At 45.0% G+C, this 10,928-nt stretch overlaps 1 protein-coding gene across 3 annotated transcripts; it reads right to left on the bottom strand.

Moving 5' to 3' along the window:
- Positions 1-414: 414 nt before the first annotated feature.
- On the bottom strand, positions 415-9,225 carry PSMD4 (proteasome 26S subunit, non-ATPase 4). 3 transcript variants are annotated; one of them, XM_012549712.2, is made up of 10 exons: positions 8,989-9,225; positions 4,311-4,451; positions 3,551-3,665; positions 3,074-3,160; positions 2,385-2,453; positions 1,981-2,196; positions 1,415-1,529; positions 1,137-1,268; positions 990-1,057; positions 415-735 (listed from the first exon to the last, which is right to left on the bottom strand). In XM_012549712.2, the coding sequence occupies exons 1-10, from the start codon at positions 9,012-9,014 to the stop codon at positions 565-567; spliced, it is 1,140 nt and encodes a 379-aa protein (XP_012405166.1). In that variant the 5' UTR covers positions 9,015-9,225; the 3' UTR covers positions 415-564. The 3 variants fall into 3 exon arrangements, with proteins under 3 accessions (XP_012405166.1, XP_003769974.1, XP_012405167.1); XM_003769926.4 differs by having other exon boundaries at positions 1,421-1,529; XM_012549713.3 differs by lacking the exon at positions 8,989-9,225 and adding an exon at positions 8,515-8,695.
- Between the last annotated feature and the right edge of the window lie 1,703 nt (positions 9,226-10,928).

Raw genomic sequence — 10,928 nt, 5'->3', positions numbered from 1 at the left:
ACGAGGCATCAGGCAGGGCAGAGTCCCTGGAAACCATCAGCCTTCCCCTCTGTCTGTCTGGTGCAGAACCAACATCTCCCACTGTGGGAAGATAAAGGCCACCGAGGTTTAACCAGAAGAGCTTGGATGGGGGTGGGTGGGTCTGAGGGCTCAGTCGCTGTGATCCCCAACAGGCCCTTGAGTGTCTGGAGTTCAGTTTCTTCATTTGTATAGGAAGACGGCTTCCAGCTCCTCCTAAAACTGGATTTCCCATTTCCTCTGCCTTGTTTGGCAAACTTCCTTTTCTTCCACCCCAGGAACACAGCTCCCTCATTTCCAGGCTCCTTTATCTATTTCCGACATTGAACACCGGAGCTAAAAAACCCCTTCTTCTTGGTGCAGCTTCTCCCCCTCCCACAAAGTGGTGGTTTTGAGTTTTAAGGAAAAAAAAAAATCACCAAATTTTATTTCAGTTGTAACTGTTACACAAGACCATCACCTAAACACTATGTGAACAACTCCCCCCATACCCTTTTTGGCCTTTTTTTGGGGAGGAGACTGAGCGCCCCTCCCCTTCCAGCCTCCTCACTTCTTATCTTCCTCTTTCTTCTCCTTTTTGCCATCCTTGGTGGCTTGGGAGGCCAGAGATCCCATGGCGTTTCGGATGGCCTCATTGTTGGGGTCCACGCCTGGAAGATTCTCCAGGACGCTCTGCAGGAACTCGGGGTCTTGCATCACGTCATAGTCATCCTCCTCCTAGGGAAACGACAAGGTTAACCTTGGAGCAGGGAGACATCAGAAGTTCCATCTGCTAAGCCTGACTGTACCCAGGCCAGGGAGCCAAAGGAAGGCGGGATCCCCAGACCCTCGTCACCTGGGCTCCCTGCTTCTCCTGGGACTGTCTAGTCTTCTTTCCTCAGACTGGGGTCCCCCAGACAGGCCACAATGGTCACAGACCCGGCGGGGAGAGGCTGGAATTGGAGCCCTGGAGGCGAGGGGACAAGTCTTACCTTGGCGGGCTCAGAGGTGTCCATAGCGGAGCCGGCATCAAGGTCCCCCGATTCTGCCTGGACAAACTCTGGAAAAGCGAGGCACAGGTTAGCCCCCTTTCTGCTCCTCTCCCCGGGGCCCTCTCTGCCCTCTCTGCCTTCCCTCACCGTTTCCCTGCAAAGACATCTGCATGGCATATGCAATCTGCTCCTCTTCAGTCATGCTGCTTAAGTCGGGGAGCCCACTCCGACCAAATTCCTGCTGATTGATGGTCATCTTCAGCAGGGCGTCATCTGAATCTGGGAAGTTGGGGGGGAGCAAAACAAGGGGGACGTCGTTCTCCCGTTAGGACCTTTTCTCCCACCCCCCACCCCCCATTTGGCCCCATGGACCTCTTCCTGCTCCTGGACCCGAGGCTCCCCAGCCTTCGGTCCCCATATCTCACCCCCACCTTCAGTCCCAGTTGTGGCAATGCCGGCCTCTGCAGCAGAAGCCGCAGCTGCCCGTCTGGCCTCCTCCTCCTGCCTTTGTCGCTGTTCTTCCATGGACACCCGAAGTGCCTGAGGGAAGAGAAGGCCAGGGATGGGGGGAATCAGCTCTAAGAAGATTGGGGAGGGGGGGCGGGGTAGGGGGAGGGCTTTGGAGCAAGAGCACAGCAGAGCAGGCTCTGGTCTGTGCTTCAGGAGAAAGGCTGAAGAGAACAACTGGGTGGTGGGACAAGAAGGGGACCAGATGTGTTTGGGGATCAAACTGTGAGGACTGGAGGAAAATGATTCAAAAAGCAGTTTTGAGACAATCTGAGACTGGAGCCTTCAGGGACTGGGTAATTAAGAGTCAGGGGCAGTGGGGAGGGGTATTTAACAGCATGAGGTAAAGAGATGGAGCTAAGAGCAGTGTCTTGCACTTAGTAGTTATACAAAGAATATTTGTTGAATGAAGGACTAAGAATCCTAGAGATGATGCAGGGAAGTAGGAATAGGAGGGATGGTGAGGGTTTCTGGGGGCTCTCACCAGGGCCAGTTCAGGATCGGCGCTGGGATCCACCCCAAACTCGAAGTCACTGGCCCCCAGCCCCAGCATGGCACCACCTTCTCCGGCCAGGATAGGGGAGCTGATGAGGGCATCAGCCAGGCTGGGCCCAGGGGGTACTGTTACCAGATGCGAACCGGTCCCATCTTTGCCATTTAGTGTGTTCACAAAGGCTGTCAGTTTGTCTGTGTTTGCCTCCTGGAGTGAAGAATAACAGGGGATGGCTGATCTCACTACTCAAACTTCAGTCTTCCAACATTTGTTTTCCATCCCTGTAGCTATCCCAGGGAAGATATTCCTCTAAATAAGGAATTTCTTTTTACCACCCCTAAAGAGTCTTCCCTGTTAGTTTGTTCAAGTCAGGATCCCGGCTAACCCCCACTTACCTCCTCCCCAAAGTTGATAATGTCAACATTCACTTTTTCTTTCTTTAGCCGCTTTGCTAGCTTCACCAGCTTCAAAGGGAGTTGAGAAAATGAAAGATAAAATAAAATACATGGAAACTCACATTTATACAAAGTATAACTCACAGTTATACAGATTTACTAAGTGCTTTCTCCAGAATAACCTGTGAGGTGGAGAATATGAACATCACTAACTGAATGAAACAATAAATGTAATATGCTATAACAACCTTAAACTAGCTATAATTACGTTTCCTGTTTTAAAAATAAAAAAACCAAAACAAACAAACCAAAAAACCCCAAAGGCTCAGAGGGATTAACTGTCATACACTAAGTTTCCAAACTGCGAGAGGAAGCCTGTACCTCCTTATTTCAGGTTGCATCTTAGGAATCACTGGTTGTTCCTTTCATAACCAGAGACAAGTTCGACCCCAGCCCCGCCAGACACAGCCCTTCACCCAACTGCCCCGCTCCAGGCCTGAGGAAACGGGACTCTCCAGACACACATATTGCTCTTCCTGGGCCTAGTACTGTGAGGACTCCATGGAGGAAGGCCCAGCCTCCCAAGCCTCCCTGCCCATCTAAGTCACAGAATATGGTTCATAGTCCCGTGTCCCCTGGCTCCCGTTCCATCCTACCCCACCTCCCTTCTGTCCTCTGGCTAGACTCACATCCTTCTCGTTGTCTTCTACGGGGCTGCCCACAAAGGCAATGATCCGCATCTTGTGATTCTTTCCTTGTCTGTGTTTCAGAGCCAACTTGTGGGGAAAGAAGAAGGATCCTAGTCTCAGAGCCAACCCAGCCTGCCCACTGAATCACGCCCTGCCCAGAGAAGGAGGCCTTTCTTATCATTTCTAGGAAAGAAAATCTCACTGGTCTTACTTCTCCTTCCTCCAAGACCCAGACCTCTCCAAGGTCTAAACCCCAACATCCTTTCAGTGCTTTGGACAGTGGGAAAGGCTATAATATCTCTACACCAAAGTCATTCCCTACTTCCCACATCCCCTGAATCTTGTACTCTTCCACTCTCAAGAATAACTACCTCTAGATCAACATTACATGGGGAGGTAGAGGAAGATTATGTGAAAGAAGAAAAGCTGGCACGAAAGCCCCATAGAACCAGAGTCAGGCAGGTCTGTCACACTTACGTGGGCAACTCGAATGCCAGTACAAAAGGTAATCTTGCCCTTGGGTTGAACTGTGTGAAGCTTGGACAAAATGCGGCCAGTGTCAGGGGTTAGTGTAGTGAGTACTTCACAGTCACTAGAAAAAGGACAGTAAGTCAAGTAAATCCAGGTCAGCAGAAATGCCTCCTGCTCCAATCACCTTTTCATTTTAGGATTACTATAATTTACACATATTTTTCATTTGCACATATGTCTAGTTTCTCCCATTGAAGAGGGAATTTCCTACGTGCAGATTGTCTTTTTCCCCTCCTTTAGGACAAGTACTACTGTTGGACTTTCTCTACAGAAATTAATGAGCATAGATATGCTGACAAGACCACAATCCAATCCTGTCCTCTTTTTTTTTTTTTTTGGGGGGGGGGAAGGGGCTGAAAAATATTCCACCCTTCTGTTTCTATCCTGTCCCTCTTGTCTAAATTCTCTTTTCCAAATCCATTCTTGAGATGACATTGGTTGAGAGTTATGGTCAATTGTCAGTGGTCAATGCAAAGCGACATCAATAATCCAAGTCATTCTTAATTGCTTCTGGAATAGACTATAGCATAGGTTTCCCTACCCGTTTTTCTCCCGTATTATGGTTTATCCAGACTATTAAAGTGAATTAGAATATCTAAGTGATCACACAAGAGTAGTAAGAGTGTGCAGCCTATTTCAAGTAATCCACAAATGGATTGATTCATGAAAAAATAACAACCCAGCCCACCAAGTCCAACCTCCGTACTTGGCCAGTGTGATGAGTCCCACGTTGTTCTCGGGGTTGCTTCGTGTCTTGGAGTGACATACTATGTTGACTGCATCCTGCTGGGCCTGTAGCCGGGTGGGCAGGAAATCCCCATTCCGCATATACTCGCTGTTATCAACACTGTGGGGTCAGGTACAGGGTCAGGAATGAACACTATTCTTGGCAAGTCTGAATTCTAAGACTTTACTTGAGAGCCTTCAATATCTCCTGGCACTTGCGCATTATGATATTCTATTTGTACTTATCCACATGCTATTTTCTAAGCATTCTTAAATCTTTGATTTGTTAATATTCCATGTCTCCCATTAAACTGGAAGTTTCCCAGAAGCAGGCAAAATTTAAGAATATTTGCAAAACGGCACACATACCAATGCAAACAAGGAAGATACAAACTAGCTAAAGAAAAGAGAAAATCTATATAATACTTTAAGGTTTAAAAAGGATATTCTCAAATTTGGGTAAACTAAGAATAAGTCTCATCCTTCCCATTTTACTGATGAGGAAACTGAGGATGAAAGGTTTCCCGGTTTGCTGATGATCACTCAGCCAGTTTCTGCCACCTACTGCATGAGTGGCATTGGATATCTCATAGCACCTCTCTGACCCTTAATTTGGTTCTTTTAAAGTATCTTCCAGCTCTAATCTTATGATCCTAGTAACTGTTATAATTGGGAAGTGAACTTAACTCCATATCCAGTTCTTTTGTTACTTCTCTATACTTTGGTTCCTTGAAGTTCCATCAGCAGCCTTGATACAAGATGGGACAGGCAAGGAAGCCAAATCAAATTATGAAAAAGAGGTTTAAAGGATGGGAGTTTTCCAAACTTTCCTTTATCATTTCCCTTTCAATCTTCAAGCAACAATGAGGGATGTAAAGCTTTGGCCCATGGAGAAACAAGTACATGAATGTGGTCCACATGTAATGATCTGAGCTAACTGAAGGATGTTACAGGAGGAGAATCAAAATTCATTTTTGTCTTTGATGGACATGAATCTACACCAAATTCTAATGCTGTAGCTCACCTGACAGTGAAATGCTTTTACTAGTTCAGCATACATCAAATAATAGTGTGGGAAAGAGGCTAAAAAGTCTCAGAAGGAAAAAAAATAGAAGAAAGAAGAAAGCACTGAGGCCCGGGAGAGGGATCAATCTGAGAGGTACTCAAGATGAAAAGAGTTAGGCAGGGTCTTCCTGGAAAAAGACATGAAAGTAGGTAAAGATATCACTGTCTTCAAATATCTGTTGTGCCATCATGAGCTACCTTGGAAGATAACAGGATCCCCCCTAAAGTGTTTTTAAAAAGGCTAAATAACCTATTCTCCAGGATATTATTAAACTTCAATATGTGAACTGTTGACACTTGTAGTGTCAACATGTTATTCAATTATTAAGAAAAGGTCTGCAGATACATTTGCGTGGGCAGCTGTGGAATTATTTTCCCACTTCTAACTCAAGACACAAATGTATTAAAAAAGCCTACATTCAATGTTAGTGATACCATATTCCCAGATCTCACATCAAAAGAACAAGTCCATCTTAAAGAACTTTCATGTGACCATTCTTTAAAATTAATCTTTACACAAAAGTATAATTCTGCCTGGATGTTAGTTATGTCAGTTAAGTCTGTAAAATACCTTTTTCTACAACATACATTTACAAAAGTAGATTTTCTGCACTTGTTACACTGAAATTTAAATATTGAAAGAAACTATTTGTGGAACCAAATCTGTGGTTTAAACTTTTACCACTTCAACCAACTTTCTCCAACAATTAAAAAAAACCACCAGTCACATTAAATGTATTAGTATCATTTTTTTAAAAAAATTATATCTGTTTTGGTCATGTATACTTATTGTGTATCTAAGTTATATTTTAATATATTTAACATCTACTGGTCATCCTGCCATTTAGGGGAGGGGGTGGGGGGGTAAGAGGTGAAAAATTGGAACAAGAGGTTTGGCAATTGTTAATGCTGTAAAGTTACCCATGTATATATCCTGTAAATAAAAGGCTATTAAAAAAAAAAAATTATATCTTCTATAGATGAATAATGTCTCACAAATATATTACTACTCTTTAAATGTATGTAGATGCTGTTATTAATACACTACAAATTAATTTGAAAGCTAGTGAATTTTTAACAGCATTTTGTCATTATGCATTTTCTCAGTCTATACATAATAGCTGTAAAATTAGTACCATGGGATATGTGGCAATTTTTTAAAAAGTAAACTTGGAAACCACTGAATTATATGAATTGAGATCCATTCCAATTCTGAAATCCTTTGATTTTTTTCTGCTTGGTCCTAAAGGACAAAATTAGAAAAATGTGGAGGCTTATTTAGGTTTCATACAAGGAAAAATTCCTAACAATAATAATTGTCCAAAAATGGAATGGATTATCTTGGTAGACAGTAAGCTCTCTATCACGGAAGGATTGTTAGGCAGAGAATGGATCCCCTAACACAGACAGTATAAAGATGGATTCCAAGAAGGGGCTGGAATATATGATCTTCCAGGCCCCTTTTTCTTCAGAGATACATTATTTTAGTATTAAAAATGAGCTGAATCTAAGCCACAAAAAATTTAAGTCACATTAAGATAATTATAACCTCCCTGATCCTAATTAGCTATCTTTTCCCAAAAAGGATAAGAAGTGTTTTGAACAAGAGACTTCCAGAATCAATCTGAATTCAAATTCCTTGAAAAGTGAAACAAAAGCTTTTGGAACAGTCCAAATAGTTACTAAGTATAAGAAAAATACTGCACGATGAATAAATACATGGAGAAGGAATGGAAAAGATACAGCCAAATGACAAAGAGTCCTCAAACAAATAGTAAAGACAGAAATGTCCCCCATCTTCAAGAAAGCCACAGCACACAAGGACAGATTTAACCTTAAACTAAATTAGCTTGTAATCTCTTTTAGGTCAAGGATTACACTCTATTTTTAAAAATATTTTCCTACAGTTACACAGTAGACATTATATATGTAAATCTTGACAGAATGACATCTCTCTCCTCTCATTTCTGTATCTACTAGAAATTTGTGCCAGGAGAGCCCTGTCTAAACTCCCCACCTTTTCTCAAAATCCAACATCCAAAACTGAATTTTTCTATTTATGTCAATTACCTTAACCTAATGCACAGAGTTAAAAACATCTCTAACTCTTCCTGCCCCATCAGTCACTGTCATGTTAAGACTCTATTCTACCTTTCAAGTTTCTCAAATATGTTCCTTACTTAACATGCCCATTAAAAACCACTCTAGGTCCATATTACTGAAGTAAACTGGCTTGTTGCTTTCAGTCTTTCCCTTTTCCAGTACATCTAAACTGCTACTACATTAATCCTAAAAAACTACCTTGCACTACAATTTCATCTTCATCAAGAGCCTTCAAACAAACGAGCTCGTATTGCCTATAAGATAAAGTTCAAACTCCTTTCAAGGAATCAAGACCTTTAGCAATCTGGCTCCTTCTCCACTTTTCACTACCAGTCTTTATTTATCACTTCCACCCTACCCTACTAGTCTATTTGATCTACTTATTGCTCCCTGAACACATTAACTTTGGCACTTCTTGGCTCACACCTTCTTCCCCAGGCCCTTCTTACGCTATAATTCAATTCAATAAACATCGATCGTTAAGTGCCAATTTGGCAGGCATTGTGCTAAAAATCAGCATCAGGGATACAAAAAGAGAAACAAAACAGTCCCTGTCCTCGAGAAGTTTGCAATCCGACAGCTGAGGCCATTATGCCAGCAACTATATACAAAGCAAGCTACCTACAGGATTAGCAAAAGAGAAGGCATGGAAGGAAGAGAGATTAATTACGAGTTCCTGCACAAAGCCCAAATGGAGCACTCCAGGTATGGGAGACAGCCGGGAAAATGCCCAGAGATGGAGTGTGCTATTCGTGCCCACCAGGAGGAGGCCTGAAGACCCAAGAGGAGCTTTTGGGCAGCAAGAGGTAAGTCTGCAAAGACTGGGGGGCGGGGGAGGGAATAGGGTACTAAGGTCTTTGGATGCCGATATTCAGACCCGCCTCCCTCGTCTTTGGCCCCTCCGTGCTCCCGCTAGGTCTCTCCGCTTCTCCCGGGGAGCCCTTGTCCTCCTCCCCCAGCTCCCTGCCTCTCTTCAGGGAGGTTTCCCCCAAACCGCTCCCCTTATTGGGACTTACAATCGAACGCAAACTTTCCAAGGCCAGGCGAGTCATGCACGGCGCGGAGGCGGATCGGAACCCAGCACCACCGCTAAGCAAAGTTCCCGGCCGCGGGCCCGCCTCTTTGCCCGTGGTGGCGCCCGCAGACAAACGCCGAGGTCCCCCGGCTCTCGGGGCACGACCCCCGGGCAACCGGGCGCCGGGAGCCCGAGGAGGAGGCTTCCTGGGCCCAGGCTCGGCCAGCGGAGCGCCGGGGAAAGGCCGCCCTGGCGGCGCCGCGAAGGGCCCCGGGCCCGGGCCGGCCTCTCCCGCCCCCTCCAGCCTGGCCCCCGGGATGACTCAGGGAATCCGCCCGGGGCCGCCGCCGCCGCCGCCGCCGCCTGGGCACGAGCCGGAATTCCCTTGTGCCCCTTCTCGAGGACGGCCGGCGGCAGCTCCTCGACCTCCCCGCTCCGACCGCTCCCTTCCCTCGCCCCGGAGCCGGTCTCTTACCACACCATAGTGCTTTCCAACACCATCTTGCCTCCTTCCTCCCTCCCTGACCGGCTAGTCTGGACTACTCAACAATGCTTTATCCTATTGGCTAAACCCGCCCCTCCAATCGCAGGGCCTTATCCAGGTCAGGCGCTTGCGCTACGCCGTGAGAGCCGCGGGGCTCTCTGGGAGTTGTAGGCCCGGAGCGGGAGCAGGGCACAGGGCAAGGCTCGTGGTTTAACGAGAAACCGGGAGACTGGAAGCTGACTCGCCCTCGCCCGGCTCCAGCGTCCCAGACCTCGTGAACGAAGTTAAAAAGACAAAGAAAACGCGCTGTCCCGGTCTTTGTCACTTCTGGAAATGTCCTTTCCCCCATCACACCGAAACCTTCCTTTTAACAAAGGAAACAGCACAAATAGCGACATAGTAACAACTTCTTGATGCAACATTGTAGCGTAGAGGAAATAAGCTTACCTCTCCAAGTTTTTTTTTTTTTTTTTTTTTTAATATGGGAGTTTATGAAGCAAGAATAAAGTACAAAATCATCTCGATCAATGAGAAAAGCAGCCCTACAAAAAGACGAAAGCCAAATTCAGTAGCGACAAATGCAAACCTCTGACAGAAATACAAATGCACTACAAGTCGTGTTGACAGGCACATGTATACTTTAAAAAAAAAAAAGCCTGAGAAGTTTTAATTGTTCAGAAGCTGTTAGCACACAACATTAATAAAAAAAATCTGAAGACCAGGAATATTTTCACTACCCTTTGCCTTAGGTCCTAATTAGATCACGTTTTCAGTTTTACCCTAGTTTTCAATCTGTGTAGGGATTGGAGATGATAGAGGAGATAAGAGATTTCTGTGATCTCATCAATGGGCATGGCCCTTTCAAGCAAGGAAATCTAAAGCCCCACCTACCTTTTTCATTTCTCAGTTGGCTGCAGAATTTCCAGATTTCTCTGACTTCATTATCCCTGGAGAAGCTCATTCTTAGGCTAAACCTCATCCTCACTTAAGATCTCAACAGTCTTGGGTCGACATCTCATTACTTCCCTTTGCTTTTGTGACTGGAAAGCAGGGCTATAAAGTCCAAACCTTCATTTAAGGAGAGAGTTTGGCCCATTTTGTACTTGGCTGCACTACTTTGGGACTTATCAAGCTTTTCTACTCCCCTCCTCCATACACACACACACACACACACTCTACTTTTTCCTCTTTCTGTTTTTCAGCTTCCTTATGTTTTGTCTTCCTCTATTAGATCGTAAGTTCTTTGGGAGTGGGAAGATATTTGGAGATATTTTGTTTACCAAAGCTAAGGCCCAGCAAGTAGGCTGTGTCCTGAGGTTGGCAAAATAATCTTGTGCTCTGGATGGTCTGGCAAAGTTGTATTGCTTTGACCTGCACCAGGTATTCATTGAGGGGTTTGTGATTTTCACGTTAACCAATAACTCTTTAGATTTGTTGGAGCTCTCCTCATCTTCCAGGGACCTGAAAGCCAATGTACTGCAGCCTAAAGCCATCCATCACATCTCTTGATGTGTTCACAATCCCTGCCAAGTGAACTGAACCAGGTACTGCACTCCTGTTCCCACCATGCTAATTGGGTCTGTAACCCACTGAATGATCACAAGGCTCCACGATACTAAGTCCTTGAGAAACTGTTCCCATGGGATCCAAGTGCAAGAAATGTCAATCGTGGGAACTGCTACTCAAGATTTAAGAATGATTGTGTTGTGGTCCAGCTCTCTTGTGCTTATGTTTATAAATCTTGCCTTTGCCTTAGCATAAGCCCTCCTTGGTGAGGGTAGATAAGGGGGTTTCTGCTTGCAAGTGTTTTCCTCACTTTAAAATTAAACTTCTGTTTGATTCCTGACTCTCCTGTCTCTGACCTGCTTTGTGTGGCTCTAGCCACCCCACAGGTTAGAGGATGCTAGGAACCAACCTAGAGGATGGTTCTG

This window comes from Sarcophilus harrisii, chromosome 4 (assembly GCF_902635505.1).
Source record: "Sarcophilus harrisii chromosome 4, mSarHar1.11, whole genome shotgun sequence".
NCBI classification, from domain to species: domain Eukaryota; kingdom Metazoa; phylum Chordata; class Mammalia; order Dasyuromorphia; family Dasyuridae; genus Sarcophilus; species Sarcophilus harrisii.
The sequence above is the reverse complement of the archived record's forward strand: the minus strand, read 5'-3'. Positions and strand labels throughout refer to the sequence as shown.

What these genes read in the sequence shown, in the direction of transcription:
- PSMD4 (XM_012549712.2), bottom strand. Translation starts at nt 9,014, where the DNA reads ATGGTGTTGGAAAGCACTATGGTGTG. An exon ending in GGACTCATCACACTGGCCAA is followed by an intron (nt 3,666 to 4,310) that starts GTACGGAGGTTG and finishes TCCTTTTTCTAG; the next exon opens with TGACTGTGAAGTACTCACTA. An exon ending in TAGAAGACAACGAGAAGGAT is followed by an intron (nt 2,454 to 3,073) that starts GTGAGTCTAGCC and finishes CTCCCTTTGAAG; the next exon opens with CTGGTGAAGCTAGCAAAGCG.